The 21,810-nt window shown below is 48.2% G+C and overlaps 1 protein-coding gene and 1 long non-coding RNA gene across 6 annotated transcripts in view; one reads left to right on the forward strand and one right to left on the reverse strand.

The window, feature by feature from the left end:
* The window catches only part of UPB1 (beta-ureidopropionase 1), a 29,183-nt gene extending 18,596 nt beyond the window's left edge, over positions 1–10,587 (reverse strand). For 2 of the 5 annotated variants that reach the window (XM_082354772.1, XM_082354775.1), the window contains exons 1-3: positions 10,420–10,587; positions 4,621–4,792; positions 3,173–3,260 (exon numbers count right to left, since the gene is read on the reverse strand). In XM_082354772.1, the coding sequence (XP_082210898.1) occupies positions 3,173–3,260; positions 4,621–4,792; positions 10,420–10,523 (364 nt within the window). In that variant the 5' untranslated portion in view covers positions 10,524–10,587. Of the gene's footprint in view, positions 1–3,172; positions 3,261–3,641; positions 3,960–4,620; positions 4,793–10,419 lie in introns of those variants that run through there. The other 3 variants (XM_082354773.1, XM_082354774.1, XM_082354776.1) reach the window with 3 other exon arrangements.
* LOC309611039 lies at positions 4,799–8,178 on the forward strand. Its single transcript, XR_014234289.1, has 2 exons — positions 4,799–6,111; positions 7,829–8,178. It is a non-coding gene; the product is annotated as an uncharacterized lncRNA (long non-coding RNA).
* Positions 10,588–21,810: the final 11,223 nt, after the last annotated feature.

The raw sequence follows: 21,810 nt of genomic DNA on the forward strand, positions 1-21,810 counted from the left end.
AATGTTAAAAAAATAGAGGGCTTCCCTGGTGGTGCAGTGGTTGAGAGTCTGCCTGCTAATGCAGGGGACACGGGTTCGAGCCCTGGTCTGGGAAGATCCCACATGCTGCGGAGCAACTAGGCCCGTGGGCCACAACTACTGAGACTGCGCGTCTGGAGCCTGTGCTCTGCAACAAGAGAGGCCGCGATAGTGAGAGGCCCGCGCACCGCGATGAAGAGTGGCCCCCGCTTGCCACAACTGGAGAAAGCCCTCGCACAGAAACGAAGACCCAACACAGCCAAAAATAAATAAATAAATTAAAAAAAAAAATAGAGGTGGGGATTGGGGTGGGAAAAATAAACACCACCAAGGCACTGATCACATGGAGCTTACAGTCTAATGGAAGAGGCAGACAAATCAAAAGCATCACACAAGAGTACACGTATAACGAGAAATGTGAAGAACGTGATGAACTTCTGGGTACAGGTGGCAGATGGGACGCACTCCTTTGCTCTTTCCTGAAACCCCACCAAATGAGAGTAAAGGGTTTTTTGTGTACAGGTATAAACCCACAGGGATGAGGCACGAGCCAGGGACAAAAACAACAAAACATGGGAGGCTGGAGAGCCGAGGGAGGCGGAAGATATCTTAGTGAATCTGAGAACACTGAGTCCCCCCCCGCAGTGGAGGAGGCCAGGAAGCACCCCACTCTCCATCACAGACCCCTTGAAAGCTCAGGAGCCAGAGGCACCATGCAGCTCTGAAGGTGGGGACACAGGGAGGGGCGACAAATAAGTAGGATTGGTCAAAAGTCTACTTAAGAAGTTAGATCCCTTCTCCACTCCAAGAGGCTGGATTGAGCCTCTCCCACCCCAGCTAGAGGCTCACTCTCTAGAGACAGTTAAACAGAGGATCTCTGGCCTTGGGGAACCCAGGACAAAGGTGAGTAGAGTGATAAAAACAAAGGGATTAACTAAACATAAGCATACTGGACTCCTGTCCTTTCCTCTTGGCAGGAGATTAGATGAATTTTCTCTGGGGAATCTGACCAGCCTGAAAAGAATGACCTAAAGATACTACCATAGGTGATTGATTTCCTAACAAACAGCTAAACCCGGTCATCCTATAATGAAACTCAGTGGAGGAGCCCCTCCCACAAACTCAGAGCTTGCAATCAGTTTTTTAATCCCCAATTCTTAAAATATAAGTAATCAGGGCAGCAGCGGGGAGACCAACTTGGAGTAACTAGGAACCATGCAGGGAGAAAAAAAAATATTACTTAATATCCTTAGAGATAAGAGAAGATATTGTAACTATAAAACGAGAACAGGATGTGATAAAATAGAAAATTTCAGACCAAAAGAACTCTCATAAATTCAAAATATGACAGCAAAAACAAAACACTAACTAGAAGGCTGAATGACAAATTAGATAAAATCTACCAGAAAATTGAACAAAAAGACAAAGAGATGAAAAATAGGCACAAATACAAAAGAAAATGAGGGATCCAGTCCAGAGTTCCAACATCCTAACAGCAAGGAGTATCAAAACAAGAGGAGAGAAAAAAGGGGAGAAAATCACGAATGAAACAATCTAAGAACATCTCCTAGATCTGAAAGACTCAAGTTTCTAGACTGTTAGAACTCACTGAAGTATCTAGAAGGATGGATTAAAATAGATACACTCCATGGCACATCATTATGAAATTTCAAAGTACTGGAGAAGAGATCCTACAACCTTCTAGAGAAAAACAGGCCACATACAATGGGGCATAAATCAAAGTAGTCTTAGACTAGTCAACAACACCCAAAGCCAGAAGACACGGAGCAAAGTGTTCAAACTTCTGAAGGAAAATTTTTTCTAACCCAGAATTCTATACCCAAACAAACTATCCAGCAATATTTTCAGATGTGCAAGGTCTCAAACAGTCTACTCAACCAAAATGAGGGGGAAAAGCAAGAAAGAGGAAGCTGTGAGATAGGAGAAACACAAGAGCAAGGCAGAGGGACCCCCCCCCCCCGGATGATGGTGAAGGGAGTCCTGGGATGGCAAAGAGGGGGAAACCAATTCAGAACAGAGCAGCCAGAAGGCTCTGGGACAGATTTCTGTGAGGAGATGAAACCGATAAACTACTTCATATGTCTAAACCTCTTAGGGGGATTTAGGAAACCAGCAGAAAGTTTGGGGTAGACTTTGTGGTAAGCATGTAGAAAACAAAGCAAACTCCAGGGAAAACAGAAAGCTATTCAGGGAAAGAAATCAAAGCGATTTCCTTTGAATCTTGGTAGCAAATGGACTGGGGACAGACCAGGAAGGGTACATGTGCGTAGAGGGGGCAGGAGAGGGCAAAGGACTACACTGTCTCCTTCCATCATGGGAAGTCAATAAATGATGCAAAACTGAAAAATTAGGAAGCAGCAACACAAGCAAAGGTAAATTCCAAAAGAACCAGCTCAGAGAAGAAGTAGCTGCCTCTGGGGAAAAGGATAGCTATTTTTTGGTAACAGACCTTGTAGACCCATTTGACTCTAAACCATGAATGTGTATAACTATGACAAAAAAATAAAAATAAAATAAAGAGGTACAAGGTAGCAGGAGTATTTAATAGGGATGCAACTTTACACGGGGAGGCAGGCTCTGAGCTGAGATCCGAAGGTCGAGCAGCGTTACAGGCCAGGGGAGAGGAATGCTCCAGCTCCAGCTCTGGCTCTGGGTGGAGGGAACAGCGGGCGCAGTGGCCTCAGGGGAGCGGAGTAAAGTATCAGAAGGTCAGGGCAGAGCCCGGCAGAGATGGGGAGGAACAGATGATGCAGTGCAGAGTTTTCATACAGCTCTTTCCTAGAAGGTGTGGGCAGCCAGTTAGAAGGGGCCAGAGTGGAGGAGACCAGCTGGAGGTGATTACAGAAGCTGAGGAGACGCTGACATGCCTTGGATCAGGGCAGAGGTAAGGAGGTGAGAGGAAGGAGTAAACGGATTCAAGTTTGGAAGGAAGGCCGAGGCTCAGATGAGAGACTGAGGCACGTGAGAAGGAGGAAGGCTGGGGTTCTGGGGTTGCTGGTGTTGTTGACAAAGAACCTTTCTATGGATGAGAAAAGAAAGGAGATTTTAAGAAATCAAGCAGCAGACACTCTTGGCGACGTGGAGATAAGACAGCACTGAAGGCAGCAGAGAAAGCACCCCGAGAGAGACTTACTCCATGCTTCCTGGAAACAGATGATGTTGACTCCACACATGGCAGCCACCTCTACGATGGCCTCGATGCGTCTGTGCAGGGCAGTGACCTGGCAATTTAAACAGCGAGGATTAGTTGGTTGAGACCATCTTTAGAACTCAACCACCATGTGGCCGGCTGCAAGAGGACAAGGAGGGTGGGAGGTTCTGGTATGTTGGACTGTCCTTGGGTCCAAGTCTACAGTCAAAGGTGGCGGTACAGAGGCTCTGGGGTCCCACACACACTCAATGCTGCCTCGCTAAGCCTCGGTTTCCTTGACTGGAGAATGGGGAGAACGCCACCCACCTCGTGGGGTTGCTAAGCGGAGGACGTGAGGATGTGAGCGCTTACTGCGAGAGGGGCCACACTCAGTGGGCCCACCACACACCACAACCATCCCCTGGGTTAACTGCTCCCTCGCCCCCTACCCCCCAGGACCCAGTCCACTTACGACGTCCTGCATCCACAGCTTCGGGGATGCCTTGTCCTGCCACTTCTGTTCTCCCATGTGTATCGTGTCTTCCAATGACTCGCCTTTCCCAGCTGTGCCCTCTGCCAGAATGTGCTCCCTTTCCCCACCCAAAATTCCCTGGATGTGTTATCCACAACACGTGTTGCCCACAGAGGGGTAGCTCTCCCAGCAAGGGGCCGAGAATCGGGGTACCTGTATTCTCCCCGGCCTGCGTGTGTCCCTATGGTGGCGCTGTTCCCATTGTGCTGTCACATTCCTCCACTGTCACTCCCATGACCCCACGAGCTCCTTGGGAGCAGTGTCCTCAAGTTCTCTGTGCTCAGCATGACGTCTGGCTCCCAGGAGACATTCAGAAGTGTTTGTTCAAAGACAGACCAGAGGAACCAGGCTGAAAACCCAGAGACCACAAACGCTTCCTGATGGACGCTTGGTCTCCCTCGAGGGACTGCGTGCACGGGGCCCCGTGGATGACTGCTGGGTGCCAAGCGTGCTTCTAGGCTCTGGGGGGTGGTGATGACAGCATCCCTGCCCCCCGATGACCTGACAACCTGGGCTGAGGAGACATATTCACGATCTGACCGATGTCTGGGGATCTTAGGATCCAGGCAGAGGGACACACGGTGGACAGATGGGTCCTGACTGGCGTGTGCCGGCAGGAGCCCGAGAGGCAGTTCCACGGAGAGTGCGTGAGCCACAGGGGCACCCTCCCAACTGGTAAACGGAACTTCAGCTCGCTCACAGGAGAGGAAGTGGAAAGGAAGGTGGACAGAATAGTGAGGAGTGAGAGGAAGGCAGAGAAAGGGTAGGAGCCAGAAGAGAAAGAAAAGCAAGTGACACGGCTGGAAGGAAGGGGGGGCCAGGGCAGAGCCGCTGGGCAACCATCCGGGGACAAGATCGAGTTCAAAACACAGAGCAGCCCGCTGCCCGTTTATGTATTTACAGTCAAAAGAGGCCAAACCTGTTTCACCACAGGGGTGTCCGCGGGGAGGGGGGTTCTGTTCTGAACGAGCCCCATGCGCACGGTCCGGGGCCTCCTCTGCTGCTCCGCCACAGCCTGAAAGGCATAGCCCTGCAGCTCAAAGTCCCCTTTGGAGGCGGCTTCAAAAGCCCTGCTGGGCAGGTCGAGCTTCCTAAACAGGCAGGAAAGAGGGGACATGATCTGCCTGAGGTCTGCTGCATTTAATGACCCTCTAGAGTCACTCCTCAGGCAGAGAAGAGGTGGGTGCGTCCCAGCAAGAAGGCCCAGGAGCCGGCCAGGGCCGCGGCCACGCGTGGGAAGCTGGGGCGGGGCTGGAGAATTGGGCCCGGTGGGTGGAGACTGGGCTTCCCTGGGGAGACTGGAGCCGGGAGCGGAGCGGCATGGTCAGGCTGGGTGGAGGAGGGCAGTGGGGAGGGGGCAGCAGGGAAACTAGTCACGAGGTTGATGCTGGAGCTGCTGAAATCGGGGGGTGGGGGGTGGTGGCAGGAATTGAGGTCTCAGCAGGCAGCACAGGAGAGAGGGAAGAGATTCCCAAAAATGTCTGTGGACTAGAGTCAGAGGGCCGTGCTGAGTCTGGGGGCTGCGGCAGGCCGTGATGAGACAAAGGAGCTGTTGAGAAGGAGGCTGGGAGCCGGCTAGGAAGAGAGGCCAGGACGACAGCAAGACGGAGGGTCCCGTGGCCATTTGCCACTAAGGATTACAAGTCTTTGGTGACCCCCCCACCCCATCCTGTCCTGCTTCCCACCAGGGGAGAGGGCAGCTCCTTGCCCGATGCTGGGTGAGCGTGGCGGGGCCCAGATGTCCAGACCAAAGGCTGAAGGGCTCATGCCTGTTTGTGATTTATTAACACAGGCAAGTGGATTATTTATAAAACCTCCCACCAAAGTGACCATGGGCCACATGGTCTGTTTTGTGCCTGGCCCAGGGGTGAAACCCGCAGGGGCATGGGACAGGGCCCCCAGCCAGGAAGGCCTTACCATCTAGGGGCATGGTGGTTATGAAATACCCAGAGAATGCATCAAAAAATAACCTGACAACCATTATCTAACAATATTTCTCTCCTACTTTAAACCACTTTCTTAAAGACATTTCTTTCAAAATCACAGCCCTGTCAGCCTGAGCCCCCTGCCACCGCCCCCTGCCAGGCAGTTTCCCCGTGATGGCCCTGACAGCTCGGAGTTGGGTTCCGCCCCTGACAATCAGCCTGCTTTTCAACTAGTCAGGGTTCCGTGCGCTTCAGCAGGTTAGAAATAGCAGCAGTGCCCACACTGCGCCTCCTGTTGCCATGACTGCCTCAGAGACAGTCCCCCACCTGCAGGCAGACGCCCCCACTCCCCCGGACAAGTCACCATGGTGGCCAGGACAAGAAGGAGGGCCTGGGGGCCGGCTGCCCTTGGGAGTGGTCCTGGTAGGCCGTCCTCAGCCTGCACCGTCAACCAGGAAGACATCAGGTGGAAAAGCTCGCCTCAGGTTTGCAAGCCCAGCTGTAACCATCACCTGGAAGGGGTCCTTCATCCTCTGGCTAACTCTCCCCACCCACTGACCGCAGCTGTCTGCTCTCCCCACGTTTCTACCTTCAACACTCAGCCCTGTCATTCCACGATGCTCAGCCTCCCTGCCTCCATGCCCATCCCTGTCCCCAGCTCCCTGCAGACACGCGTCCCCTAGGCCATGCAGGCCAGGCCTCCACTACCTTCTGGGTTCTACATTTCCCCAGCACCCCCCACTGTCTGGCCACTACCTGAAGGTTTCCCCGCCCTCCAGTTACCCTGGCATTCCTTCACCCAATCCTGCCTGCTTCATCCTGGAGAACCCAACTGGCCCTCGAGCCCCATTCTCTAACCATGTGCTGTGTCCACCAAAGGCTTGGCTCAAGGATGTGGTGTGGCACCGACCAGCCATGGTGGAGACCAGGAAATGGGCCACAACCTCACAAAGGGGGCTCTGTGCTGCCCCCAACCCTCCCTTGGTCCCCATAGTTGGCTCTTGCCCCTCTGCCCCTCATCCTGATACTAAGGCCCCCACCCTGGTGGCCTCACCTAAAACTTCAAGGAGGAAAGCCCATCACTTCCTGTCCTGGCTCCACACATCCCCTGGCCTTTCCCCCGGGAACCCCCCTTTCCAGCGAGGTCAAGGCAGACCTTGCCCAAGGGAGCCCAGCCCCAGCTTCCTTGGCAAGCTCTCGCTTCTGGAACTTCTCTTTCCCCTCTAATGGCTCTTTACCATCAGTGTTTTAAATAATTAAACCAGAGCTTTGTTACAAAAGAAACACATGCTCATGGGGGGAAAAAAAATCAAACAGTGGAAAATGTAAAATGAGTTCCCCTCCATCTCAGAACCTAGAGACAACCCCCTTAACAATGTCTTATGTGTCTTTCCAATATTTTTCAATATGCGTGTGTTACACATACAAAGTTGTCCTTCTGTATGTTCTGCTCTTCCATTTACATGCTTTTATTGTTTTTTTGGCCACGCCAAGCGGCATGTGGGATCTTAGGTCCCTGACCAGGGATCGAATCTGTGCCCCACTGCATTGAAAGCACGGAGTCTTAACCACTGTACCACCAGGGAAGTCCCTTCATGCCTTTTTCACTTAACGATATACCCACTTTGGACATCTCTCCCTGTCTCCTGCAGACCTGCCACATTCACCATGACAGCTGTTTGAGTCTCTCCCATTAAAAAAACAGGAAAAAAAAGAAAGAAGGGAAGTGTGCTCTACACAGGCCTCTCTTGTTCTGGAACCACCAGCCTACTGGTTGCTAAAGCCAGTGGACTCCCTGCTGACCCTATCCTTCCAGACCTCCTTGAGCCACCTGACACTCTGTCCCTGTCCCGATCAGCATCCTTGATACTGGCCCTAGGGTCCCCCCCGCATCCTTACCTCTGGAGTCTCCCACAAAATCTCCACCTCCTCTGCCCCTTTAACACTGGGACCCCCAGATTCCTACTCTGCCCCCATTCCTCCACCTGGAATGACCATCTCTAGGACAATCCCAAACCCAGCCTCCCCCCACCCTGATGCCCACCTCTGCAGAGTCTCTGTAGTGGGCTGACCTGTGGCCCCCCCCAAAAGATATGTCCAACGTCCTAATGCTCAGAACCTGTGAATGGGACCTTATTTGGAAAAAGAGTCTTTGTGGATGTAATTAAGGATCTCAAGATAAGATCATCCTGTATTACCCAGGTGAGCCCTAAATCCAGTGATGGGTTAAGAAACGCCCAGAGGAGAGACACAGGGAGAAAAGAAGACCAAGTGAAGACAGAAGCAGAGATTGGAGTGATGCTGCCACAAGCCAAGGAATGCCAGAAGCCACAGAAACTAGAAAAGGCATGGAAGGATTCTCCCCCAGAACCTTTGGAAGACTGTATTCCTGCCAATACTCTGATTTTGTACTTCTGGTCTTCAGAACCATGATGTAGGACAACCATCAAAAGACAGAAAGTCCCTCAAGAGTAGGAACCGTGGCTAACTCATCCTTGTACCTCTAGTGCCCAAGACAAAAATAAACAATAAATGTTTGTTGAATGAATAAATGTTTCGTGGTTCTGGCTGTCTTAAAACTGAGAGTTGATGTTCTCTGGGGATTTCATCTGTCTGGCACAGGCAAAGGCCCATTTAGCTCATTCACTTAGCAAACATTTACTAAGCATCATCTTTGTGTTGGGCGTGGCAAGTATTGGGGTGGGAAGCTGGTCTTGTGTGGAGCAAAGGGGGAGTCCAGGGGAGGGACTGAGGATTCAGGTCCACCAGGCATTCATAGAGGCAGCCATGCCCGAGTCAGGCCACGAGAAGTGAACAGAAGAAGTTTTAAATGACTAATTTTCTTTTCTTTTCTTTTTAATAAATTTATTTATTTATTTATTTGTGGCTGCATTGGGTCTGTTGCTGCGCGTGGGCCTTCTCTAGTTGCTGTGAGTGGGGGCTGCTCTTCGTTGTAGTGCACGGGCTTCTCATTGTGGTGGCTTCTCTTGTTGCGGAGCACTGGCTCTAGGCACGTGGGCTCAGTAGTTGTGGCTCGTGGGCTCTAGAGCGCAGGCTCAGTAGTTGTGGCACACGGGCTTAGTTCCTCTGCGGCATGTGGGATCTTCCCGGACCAGGGCTTGAACCTGTGTCCCGTGCATTTGGCAGATGGATTCTTAACCACCGCGCCACCAGGGAAGTCCCTAAATGACTAATTTTCTATCTTCACTTTGCAGCCTGTTCATAGCCAAATCCCACTCAATCACAAGTACAAAGGTTTATACCCTAGAGGTGAAGCTTGGAAGGGCTCAGTTCTGGGTGGAACAGAACCAAGAAAAGCGAAAAGGAGAAAGAATGGAAAAGGGGAACCACTTACTCAGTTATTGTGAGCGAAGCCCCAGGAAGAGGCCTGGTGGTCACTGATTAATGGAATCTGGTTCCCATTTTACCTCCCATTCCAATCCCTCCCTACCCTGGAGCGATCCAAATGTGCACACAAAGTCCCTTTTACAAGGCAGTCCTTACTCTGAGCTCTAGAATGGATCCCAGCTAGTCCCCTATGTGGGAAACTTATTTCTATTTTCCTACGACTCTCCCTGACACCCACGAGCTGTCTTTTCCCAGTGGAACATGCCCACCTCACCCTTAAACACCCTGAGACACCCCCTGCTTCAGGACACCTTCTTTAGGAGCCTCAATTCTAAGAGGCTTCCCCCGGGACGAGCCTTTACACGCGCGGTGGGAAGCAGTGATCCAGCATGAGCACACTGGAGGGGCCTTGAAGGTCATCCAGTCCCAGGCACCCCTCTTTGGGTACAAAGAGCCCTTTTGGACAAAGTTCTGTACCATGCCCACCCCGAAAGGCAGCTGTTCTACCCTTACCATCCACTAGCTGTGAAAACACCTGAGACTCTGAGGTCTGGCCTCCCTGCAGGAACTCCACATCAGCTGGTGGCTGGGAATCTCTGATCCAATCAACACCCTCCAGTTTCAGGTGAGCTGATCAGGTTCCTGCCTCAAGGTCACTGCCACAAGGGCAGGGAGTGCGCAGTCTGGCTGGATTGCGGGAGCCCACAAATGGGCAAGAAAGTGGAAGGACGTTTAGTCAGGAGTTGCATGGGGTCAGAGTTTGCATTACACTCTAAGGGCCGTGGGAATCCCTGATAGAGTTTTAAGCAGGATATGATTTACATCTTCTGGTTGCTTTGAGAAAAGTGGACTGAAGAGAAACAAGAGTGGAAGGGGAAGTGTCTTCCAGCTCTGTATGCCCAGCGTCCAGCAGTGCACTGCCCTCAGAAAGTCCTAGTGATGCACACAGCTGCCTGGGAGTGAAAAAAATTTGCTCTGAGCATGGGAACTAACTCCTGTGGCTTGCCAGTGGGAAAAGTTCCTTCGCCAACCAGATTCAGAGGCCTCTCCCTCCAAGGATCCGCCAGAGGCTGGGTCACTGCAGGAAGGAGGGGCTGGGGGCTCTGACAGGAGGTAATGACCCAGACAGACGCCTAGAGGACAGGCCTGGCTCTGGGGAAGAAGCTAGTCACTGGAAGCTGGGAAAGAGAGCTGGGTGGTCACAGAGAAAGCACAAAGAGTAAAAACCGTCCTTTCCCTCTGGGCTTGTAAAGTTCACTCTCTGTTGTGCAACCCTGAGCTCCCAGAGCTGTCACATCTAGACCTCCCAGGGTCTCAGCTCGCCAATTCAGTACTTCACCACCGCCCTTGCAGAGCCCTTCAGATTCTGAAGCACTCTGCCTGGTCCCCCAGACCCACACCCGCTGGCCCCAAGGTCCCCCACCTTCCCAGTCTAGGCCCCACACCTGGTCTCTTTGCCATAGAGAATGCGTTTGACCTCCTGCAGGTCTGCGAGTGGCAGATGCTTCTCCAAGCACCGCTCCAGCGACTCAAATCCAGCCCCGGCCATGGCTGAAGTCCGCACGTTTCTTTAGACGCAAACTGCCTGACGGCCTTTGCCCCCAGGAAGAGGAGCAGGACGGGGCGTCTGCTGACGGCCAGGGCCGCGCACGCGCCCTCCCCTCTACTCACGCGCCCTCCCCTCTACTCCCACGCCCTCGGCCCCAGAGGGCTCACGTGGGGACACGCCCCCCCCTCCTCGCACATCAGCAGCTCGCAGCCAATCAGCGCCCCAGGACGTCGCGGGTGGCACCGCCCCTCGCCCTTCCCGCCTCCTTCGGCACGCGCCGGCCACGCCCCCTCCACGAGGGACGCGGGAGTGCTGCGCCTCAGCGCTGTGGTTCCTGCCAGCCTGGCTGCCTGACTGCCCGTCAGTCAGTCCACCAGCCGCCCTCGGAGGCCCTCGCTCAGGTGCCCGGCCGCGTGCTTGTCTCTCGCTCTCCTCACCTCAGGTTCCCGCCCCGAGAGTCGGGACGGAGGACGCGGAGAGGCGGCAAGAGTGGCCAGGATGCGGCCTGCAGGGCTGCGGCGGGCCTGAGGTGAACAGACCGTTGCGGGGCCTTCCCGTCAAGCCCTCAGGGTCCGGCGCAGCGCCCGGGACGCGGACGGAGGTACGGGACGAGCTGAGCCCTGGGCCGGAGGCCTCACCACTGCCTTCCGGGGCCTGGTTTCTAGAGTTGGGGGGCCGGGCTGCGCGCCCCTACCCAGGGACCCTCACGCCGTCGTGGGGCCGATACCACCGACTGCGGTGCGGGGCGGGCGGGGGGGGTGGCTAGGTGTCCGCATGGCCCCCTGGTGGGGGTTGGGGCCGCTGCCCATAGGCCAGGGTGGGCCCTCCCAGAACCCAAGGAGCCCCCGAGCCTGGCCCACCCGGCCCGACGGGGCAGGCGCCGGCAGGGACAGCCTGGTCAGCCACCTGCAGGCCTTGACACCCCAGACGCGGGGCTTCTGTTGCTTCTCTGTGGACCGGAATCCCGCTGCCGAGCGGGGTTGTTTAAACATCAGATAAGATGAACACACAGGGAGCTCAGAGTAGGTGCTGTGTGGCCCAAGGCTTTAGAGACGTTACAGAAGCCTCTCACGCACAGGTTTGGGTCATTGATTTAATGCATGTTCACGGGCAGTTTCCAGTATCTGATGGAGCCGCCTTTCAAGAATGCAGACTTTGAAGGCTTGCTGTGTCTAAGGCTCCGAGATAAGGGCATTGCACAGACCAGCAAGACCTAGTACCTTTCCTCTGTGATTTAAGGTAGGGACAAACTTTGTAATTACTGCAGGTTTAAATAATTCGGTGTGGAAACAGTATACTAGGTGCCGTGGAGCTCAGAGGAAGGGGTGATTTCTGGCTTAGAAGGGGAAATCGTTGAAGGCCTTAAAGGAGAGGATTCATTGCCGACTCAAAATGCCTCAGAGGGAATTTGAACCCCCCTTCTTCTGCCCTGCTCTTGTCTTCTGTATGGTATTTCCTAGTTTAGTTAATGGCCTTGTTGCCCACTCATTTGCCAAGCCTTTGGGAGTCATCCCCAACTCCTCCACGTTCTTTTTTTCCCCCATGCAATCAAGTTCTGCTAAATTTATCTCCTGACTTTTGCTAAAATCCTTCCTTCTCCCACCTCATGCCTGCAATATGTCATCTTTTGCTTGAATTGCTGCCAGTCTTCTAACTTTACTCCCTACCTCTGATGTCTATCCTTAGTTGTCCCTCTAAAACTAACATCTTAACATCCTTTGTTCCCTTTCATTCAGTCTCTCCCTGCCTAGAATGACCTTCTGTCTTCTGTTTTGTGAACTCCTACTCATCCTCCAAGATGCAGCTTAGATATCACCTCCTCTCTAAAGTTTTCTCCAGGTGCTCCAAGAGAAGTTAGACTCCACTAACCCTTTATGGATAGTTCTATTAGTGCATTTATCAAACACTATTGGGTAATTATTTCTGAGCTCTGGGCAGGAACTGGGTCTGATCTACTATTGTATCTTCAGGGCTTCGGCACTCAATAAATGACCGCTGAAGGAATTAATTCTGAAGGGATTGAGGACAGATTCATTAAGGTGGTGACATTTTGAGCTGGACCTTGAAGCAGAAGTAGAAACTATTTATTATAGTTAAATTGCTTAATCTATCGTATTGTTTGGTGACAGGTCATTCATACCAGGTCATTATAAACCAGGGTTTCACAAATATGAAACATGTACTTGAGAAGGATTTAAAAAGTTGTGTTAAAATTTTTATATTTACCCAATTTATTTTCACTCTAATAAGACACTTGATTAGATCCTTCTGTGGTAGTCAGTAAAAAAGACTAAGCTCTGTCCTAGTTTCTTTTTGCAAATCCAGCCAAACCAAAGGTTTTAACTGCATGCAAGCTCACTACAGTGAGGGACTCTTCCTTGTTTTGAAGACCAACTCTTTCTGTGGCAACATGGTTTGGTTTATGGATATATAATAATTTGGTAATTATATACAACATGAACAGGAAGAATGGAATATACCACAACCTCAGTATGGTGGTTGCCTCTGGAGAAGGAGGTAGGGGAATGTAATAGAGGAATGGGGATCATCTGCTGATATATATTTCTTTTTAAAAAAGATTCGAAGCATATGATATTTTAAAAATCTGGGTCTTGTTATGCTTTTCTTGTGTTTGAAATATTATTTTATAGAAAATTACTTTATAGAAAAAAGAGCCTTATACTAGAAGTCAGGAAATCTGTAGTTTAGTCTGGGTTTTATCATTACCTCAGTTTTCCCGTTGTAAGAAAGATGGGGAAGGGGAGGCAGCTGGGCAGACAGTCTGTAGCAATGATCTAAGCCTTTTCTAATTCTAATAAAATATGAGTCTAATTATCTAGTCATATATAAATTTCTCTATTTACACGCTTGTTTGTGACAAGAGAGTTTCATTATAGAGGCTGGTTAGAAAGAGTTGATTTGTTAAAACTGTATTAGTGTCTGCTTTTAGGCGTTACTTAAAAAAAATTTTTTTTTTGATGTGGACAATTCTTAAAGTCTTTTTTTTTTTTTTTTCTTTAAAGAATGAGGCTTGGCCCCATCTCATATCTTACAGTTTTTTTTTTTTTAATTTATTTTTTGGCTGCATTGGGTCTTTGTTGCTGCGTGGGCTTTCTCTAGTTGCGGCGAGCACGGGCTACTCTTTGTTGCAGTGAGTGGGCATCATATTGTGGTGGCTTCTCTAGTTGCGGAGCAGGGGCTCCAGGCGCGTGGGCTTCAGTAGTTGTGGCGCATGGGCTTAGTTGCTCCGCGGCATGTGGGATCTTCCCGGACCAGGGCTCGAACCCGTGTCCCCTGCATTGGCAGGCGGATCCTTAACCATTGCACCACCAGGGAAGTCCTAGGTGTTACTTTTAAATTCACAATGTACGTTAATTTTAATCCTTAGGGAAGGTACTTAAGGTGCTGTGGACTCCGCTCATCAACATTTGGAAGATTTGAACGATTTTACGATCGTCGTTCGTGAGCAGCCCTTGCAAGGGCCATGACATGGAGACCCCATCTTTCTCTTTTCTCCTGTGAACCAGAGGGGCTGCTTTTGACCTCATTTAGCTTTACAGCACATAAAAGCTTTTGCCTCTTTTTGTCCCATTTGATCCTCGCAGTAATACTGTGAACAGTATTACACTCCTGTGGCAGGAGTTCTTGGTATTTGTCAGATTTCCAAGTTAAACATGATACTTACTGGAATGAAAATACAGGTGCCAATATTTCACTTATAGTCAAGGGGGAAAAGATCTTAAGTGACCCGATTTCTAGGAAACTTTCTACAGGTCCAATGTCTGGGTTAACTTGTCCCTATATGGTGTTCCTTAGCTCAGAAGTCATAGTTCTTCTTTCTTTGCTAGGGTGTATTTTATTGTTAATATTATTATCCTCGTGTAGACTTTAAGTGGCTCATATGAAAGAGTTTCGGAATAACGCAGTCAAGCTGCCTGAAAATGGATTTTGTAGCAGGGCAGGGCCAGCCCAGCCAAAATGGTGACATGGAATTTCATTGTCTCCTTTTGAGCAGTCTGAACTTTTGTCCCTTGTTTTTGCTTTGAGTCCCTTGCTTCTCCCCTCATGACTAATTCTGCCCATCCCTGCAAGGCCTTCTTTACTCCCAGTAAACTTTCATAGTCCATCTCTTTTTGGTTTTTTTTGGCCGTGTGGCAATGTGGGATCTTAGTTCCCCGACCAGGGATTGAACCCACACCCCCCTGCATTGGAAGCGCGGAGTCTTAACCACTGGACCCCCAGGGAAGTCCCTCATAATCCATCTTAATGTTAGCTGAGCAACAATAAAATGCAGTGATCACCTCCATTTTAGTGGTGGAGATCCTACAGAAGGAACCTCTGATGATGAAAGTGTCAGGCATGAGAAAAAGCCCTGAGAGAAATATTTAAGTCAGGAGACCCCACCCCTCAGAAAACATTCAATGGCCTCATTTTTTCTGGAATATGACCTATCTGATACATCTTGTACATTCCTATTGCTACTTATACATCTGTGTACAGGCTCTCACCATTTAAATTACTTCAACCAACTCATGATCAGTCTTCCTGCCTCCCAACTTCAAATTCCTCCTCAGCCTTGGTTCCCAGGGTGATCTGTTCTTCAGTGGCACTTCATTAGTTTAGGCCGAAGTCCTAGAGGGCATGGCATCAGGCCCTCTGATTGGTCTCATCTCATGCTATAACTCTTCCCTGCCCATACTTTGGGCTCCAGCATTGTCAGACTGTTTCTAGTTGCACAAACCCTCCATACCATTTCATGCCCATGTCTTTGCTCGGCCCCTTCTTCACCTAGAAAATTCTCAAAACCTTAAGATTCATCAGGTGTCTCCTCTTCAATAAATCTTTCCTGGGTCCTCAGGCTTGCTTGAGTTCCCACCTCTGTGTTTCCATAATATCGAATCTGTTAAGTTTCTTGAGGATAGAAGTATGACGTGTCTTTGGACAAAAGATTGTTGAAGCAAATTGAACACCACATCAATATTTATAATGTTTATATAGTCATTTACCGGGTCCTTTTATAGCTGTATATTTAGCCTGCTTTTTTAAAAAAATTAATTATTTTGGCTGTGCCAGGTCTTGATGTGGCACGTGGGACCTTTTAGTTGCAGCATGCAAACTCTTTAGTTGTGGCATGCATGCAGGATCTAGTTCCCCGACCTGGGATCGAACCCACGCCCTCTGCATTGGGAGCATGGAGTCTTACCCACTGGACCACCAGGGAAGTCCCTTAGCCTGCTTTTTTTTTTTTTTTTTTTTTAAAATCTTGATTCTCATCGTGTCTCTCTCTGCAAACTCTTTTTTTTCTTTAATTAATTTATTTACTTATTTATTTATTTATTTTTGGCTGTGTTGGGTCTTCGTTTCTGTGTGAGGGCTTTCTCCAGTTGCGGCAAGCGGGGGCCACTCTTCATCGCGGTGCGCGGGCCTCTCACCATCGCGGCCTCTCTTGTTGCGGAGCACAGGCTCCAGACGCACAGGCTCAGTAGTTGTGGCTCACGGGCCCAGTTGCTCCGCGGCATGTGGGATCTTCCCAGACCAGGGCTCGAACCCGTGTCCCCTGCATTAGCGGGCAGACTCGCAACCACTGCGCCACCAGGGAAGCCCTAGCCTGCTTTTTAAAAAGACCACCCTTAGCTGTGGCAGATTCATAATCCTCTCCTTTCAGTAAGACTCTCAGCTGTCTTTAAACCCTGGTCATCTAGGACACAAGTAGTCCAAGTCCTTGAGTGGTTCCAATACCAGTATTGTTGTTGGGGGAAAGAAGTCCACGCTCAGGGGCTACTTCATATAGCATAGCTCTGTTTACTCGGAAGTTGCCAGTTCAGTATGTCATGATTCATCCCTCTCTGATTATCTTCTGGCCCATAGTCACTTGGATTAGGAGTTTGGCAGGATCTTTAGCCATCACATTCTTGAGTTGTAGATAACATACATCAGACCTCATTTTCAGAAATGTCCTAGCTATAGGTAACAGAGGGCTGCCTACATGTATTTTGAGAAACAGTATAGTATAACAGAAAGAACATTGAATTGGGTATATAAATAGGTTCTAATCCTGGTTTCGGTATTAGGTAACTGCAGCTTTAGATAAATTACTTGATTTCTCTTCCTAATCTATCAAGTTAAAGGTATTGGACTAATTCTCATAAATTTTATGATTTTATGATTGCTGGAGTTTGGCATCTCTTAAGTGTTGTAACAACTTTTTATCTTTTCACTGAGACCTTTTTTTATCTGTATGGCAAGGGCAAGTAGAGCACATGTGGCTAACAGCTAATGGAGAACTCCTTGGATATTGGTGCCTTAAGGCCAGGACTGGGCCACCCTTGTGTTATCGAGTGCCATGGGTACAGTGGGAATTGCACTGGACTAGAAATCCAAGGACTTGGGGTTCACTCCTGGTTCTATGCCAGGACAAGTCATGAGCTTTCTGGGTCTTTTTCTCCATCTATAAATGAGGATGATAATACCCACTGTACTTTCTTTGAACTGAAATAATCCAATAAGCTAAGTGGAAATATCTTTGAAAATCTATATTTCTACAAGGTATTTTTAATCAGGGAAAAGGTATTTAGATATAATATTCCCATGGAAAATCATAAATATACCATCCTTAATGTACTGGATGCTTATCTTTGGGGTATTTTTTCCAGTGGTGGTAATGCCTTTGCATTGAATCATTTATACTCTTTCCGCCAGTTCTTCTGGTAATAAATAGCACACATTTGAAAGACGAGTAATTTTGAAGAAGGCTGCATTCTGAGGGAAGCCATGAAATAAATCAAAGCTGACTAGCCTAAGCTGAAATCTAGTCCATGACCCATCACTAGTTTGTCTAATCATTTGGGCTAGCAAACTAAGTAAGCACAGGCTGGTGTATCATTAGGAAAGCAAAATCCCAGGTTGAACTTTTGGGACCTAGATTTCATGAAGTTTCAACGTGGTAAATGAACCTTCTTAAATGAACCTTCCTCTCTACTTCCTGCTCTTCCTAAAACAATTGTATACATATGCAGTGGGGTTAGTAACAATATGTGTGGCATTTAGGTGTATTTGGCAGATTATAAGCTCAGTGTGAGTCAGCAGTGTGTTGTAGCTGCAAAAAAGATGATATAGTCTTAGGTTGCGTTATGAGAGGTATAGTGTCCAGAACACACCTGTAATCTGTCTTGGTCTGGGCTAGGTACGAGGCATGTAGATCATCTTGAATACACCCAGAAAAGAAAGAGATGATGTTGGTGAGAACATCTAACAGCAACAAATTGTTGAAGGCACTAGCAAAACAAAGCAGACAAACTCAGGAAGGATATTGTCACTTTATTCAGATATCTGAAGGGGGCCATGTATAAGAGGTTTATATTTGTTCCATATGGCCCTAAGGAGAGGAGCTGGAGTCAGTGGATAGAAACTCAGGGAGGCATATTTCAGCCCCAGTTACTTCCAGCAGGTGATTCAAAGATGAAATTGGCTGCCTCTGCAGACAGTGAGTTCTCAGTCATTCTGAGTGTTCAAGTACGGTCCCGATGACCACTTGGTGGGAGTGTTGTAGAAGAAAGTCAGTCATCAGATGGGTAGTTGAACCAGATAGTCCATGATTTGTATGTATTGCTTTAACATGAACCAAAAAAAACCTAGGGATATTAAATCCAAAGAGCCGCAAACAGACCATAGACCAATACAAGATAGTTTGGTATCTGAAGAAGTGAAAGTCAAGAAGAGTGCTCTTACTGAAGAACCAGGTGATGGGAAGATTTTAGTAGTAGTAGTAGTACTAGTAGTAGTAGTGTTTGTTGTAGTGTATTTGTTTGGTTTGGTTCGTTTTAATGGAAAAGGACCAATTTTTTTTTAATTAATTTATTTTTGGCTGCATTGGGTCTTCGTTGCCGTGTGTGGGCTTTCTCTAGCTGTGGTGAGCGGGGGCTACTCTTCGTTGTGGTGCGCAGGCTTCTCATTGTGGTGGCTTCTCTTGTTGCAGAGCACGGGCTCTAGGTGCGCGGGCTCAGTAGTTGTGGCTCGCAGGCTCTAGAGCGCAGGCTCAGTAGTTGTGGCGCATGGGCTTAGTTGCTCTGCGGCATGTGGGATCTTCCCGGACCAGGGCTCGAACCCATGTCCCCTGCATTGGCAGGTGGATTCTTAACCACTGCGCCACCAGGGAAGTCCAGGGACCACTTTTATTGCTAGTAGTGTGGACCTAGATTCTGAGACCTAATAGTGACAGGAGTTTTGGTCCCAGAATCAGAGGATGAAACAACTATCTTGTGGTAGTAAAGAGTAATTTCAACTTGGAAGTGGTTGTATCTGGGGATCAGTTAGGAGAGAAACACTGTAGTGGGATTAAGAGACTAGGCAGGTACAGCCCAGGGTGAAACAAGTGTATAGAAAGAATTAGATATTTGTTAAGCCAGACCAAACATTTGTATTTGGTACTCTACCATCTATAGATAACTGGTGTCTCAAAATCCTTAGCACTGAAGCCAAGTAGAATGTGTGCTCTGAGAGACTGTACTGTGTGCTAATTATCCATTGTGGAAGGTTTGCAGTGTTGTAGTAAGGTGCCGGGTTCTCTGCCCCACCAACAACCTTACCACTAGCAAGTCCTGTCCTTAGTCCCAGAATCTGAGTCCCACTTCAGATTTCAACCTTGCTGCTAGCCCTGCCTGAATAATTAATGCCCCAAATGAAATAACTAGTCTGCCATGTTTGCGGCATTAAACCTGTTTGCACTGTAGTTCAGTAACTGAATCTGGGTTTTGTTTCCTTAAATCCAGGTCTCTCTCTGGCATCCCAGTGCACTGCCCCCTTTTAAACTTAGCACTGCCAAAGACTTGAATCTGGATTTTGAGTCTCATTCTGCTCACTGGGCCCTGCTAGCTGTTGCCAGATTCCAACACAGACTACTTCCTGCCACTGCCAAATCCCAGGGCCCCAGAGACTCACCTTTGGGTCTCTGTGGGTGCTGCAGGTATAGGCTTCCATTCTCTAAGAATGAGGTACCCCCTTCATCATCAGGAGCCTTTCCTACAGTCCCAAATTTCTCCCTGATCAAGGGAGTTCGTCTGACCATGCCATCTGCATGTGGGAGCCAAACTGATCCTGGCCTGTGGCTCAGAGCAGTCCACAGGAGGCTGTCTTCCATAATCAACCTCTGCACTCACCAGCCAACAAGAGCTTTCTGAACGTGGTACCATGCATCCTCCTGGACCTCTAGGCAGTGCTTCCATGCTCCCCAGCCCCATCTCTGTTTACTTAACTGGGTACTTTTCCTGTCTAGACTCTGAAGAGTTAGTTTTAGCAGTCCATGGCAAGCTGCACAGCTTGTCTCACAAGGCTTGTATAGCCATTTAACATTTATTCTCTTCATTGGTTAGTTTTATAAACATGTATTGAGTGAGCCAGACACTGTACCAGGCACTGGGGTCAAACATGAATAAGTCATATGGTGCTCGTTCTCATAATCATAATAATGGCTCCTATTTCTTGAGCACCTGCTGTGTGCAAGACACTGCTAGGCCTCTAAGTGACAGAATTCATAGGGGATGGGAGGTGTGTTGTGAGGGGGTAGGAGGAAAAGCTGGGTAGTTTGTATTACAGACATAAGGCTCCAGGGACAGCACATGGTTAGTGCTTAATAAACAGTAGCTGTGTTTACAATGTTAGGTGATAACATTACCAAAAGTGCCACACAGGTCCAGAGGTGGGAGAACAGGCATCTGAGCCAGAAGGATGTGTGAGGACACAGGAAGGTCAATCCAAGAAGGAGGAAAAGCAAGATTTCAAGCAGAAAAAGGTGACCATTGCAGAGTAGCCAGTCTGTCTGGGGCACCAGAGTAGATAAATGGTCGCACTGTACCAGTGTACAGGAAGATAGCTTGAGTTCTAGAGACGTGTGCTAAAGAAAGATTCTAGACATGAAACCTTTTACTGTATTCACAGGAGAAAATGATTGCATGAAGTTGTAATAACAGGAAGGGTAAGACAAGCCTGAAAATTATCTAATTAAAGGAAGGAAGATTGCAGACTGCTTAGTCACCTGAAGAGAGAAAGTAGACCTTACAAAATGAGAGGAGATGATTACATCACTTAAGTGAACATTGATCAACATGTTTGGCAGGACAAGTGGAAATGTTTTTCTCTTAAATAATTCAAGCCTGCAGGCTTCCAACCCAGCTTAAGATAGTATAATCGTCTGCTATATATAAATGTGGATGGTGTTCCAGTGGTGAAGGAGTAGAATTTAAAGGAGGAATAAGTAAAACTTACTGTCTGTATTCAACAGAGGGTGCGTGAATAAAGCCCTGATGGCAAATACACGAGAGCCTTCAGCTGAACACATTATCTGTGGCGAAAGAATTACTATTTGCTTGTTGACCTGGATTGTAACATACTTAAACCATATGATATAATCAGGGGAGTCAGGCCTGATGATTTAAAGACATTTCTATTTCTAATGTTCTATGTTTCTAAAAGGTAGACTTAATTCAATATCTATGACAAGTTTTCATGGCTGGTTCTTCATATTTTCCTAAATTAGTAGATACAGAAAGTGGTGGGGAAAAAAATTAAAGGAGTATTAAAATTATGGCCATATGAGATAAGATTATATAGTAATGATACTATTTAATAATGTTCCCATACATTGAGTTATTTTATCAAAAGCAACATGATACAGTGGTAAAATCATAAGTTTTAAAATTTCCAATTCTGCTATGTATTAGTTTTATAACCCTGAGCAAGTTGCTTAACTTTTCTGGACCTTCTTTTACTCTTCTTTAACATAAGATGATAATGATAATACTTGCTTCTATGGCTTCTTCAAGGATTAAATGAAAAGTGGGTCTGTGAAATAATTAGCAGTATGATGCCCCACTCTTGGTAGGGGCATCCCTTCCCTGCAGTAATGTAGCCAGTACTCAGAATATTTGGAAAGCCTCTCTGGAAGTTGCCTACAGTCTGTGGCACAGCTTCTGGAACAGCCTTACTGCTGCTAAGCGTTTGTTTTTGTTTTTGTTTTTTTGAGGGTAGATTTTATTTTTGAAAAAGCAAGAGCTAAATTATTGAGTGATGAGGTTGGAGGTGTTAACAGAGTGTGATGGTAAAGTTTGGATTGTAGGTTGACCCTGAAAGCAACTCCAACAGAGAAGTTCCAGAGAAGTGTTGAGCAAAAACAGCATTTTTGGAATCAGTTTTGGACAGATAAGTTCTTGTGTGTTTAAACTTCAGCTTTGTTATATTATAATCACACTTCATTTCTGTGGAAAGGATGAGGCAAGACAGAATTGATAATAGA

This window comes from Balaenoptera borealis (genome assembly GCF_965194805.1).
Source record: "Balaenoptera borealis genome assembly, chromosome: 14".
Classification (NCBI taxonomy): Eukaryota; Metazoa; Chordata; class Mammalia; order Artiodactyla; family Balaenopteridae; genus Balaenoptera; species Balaenoptera borealis.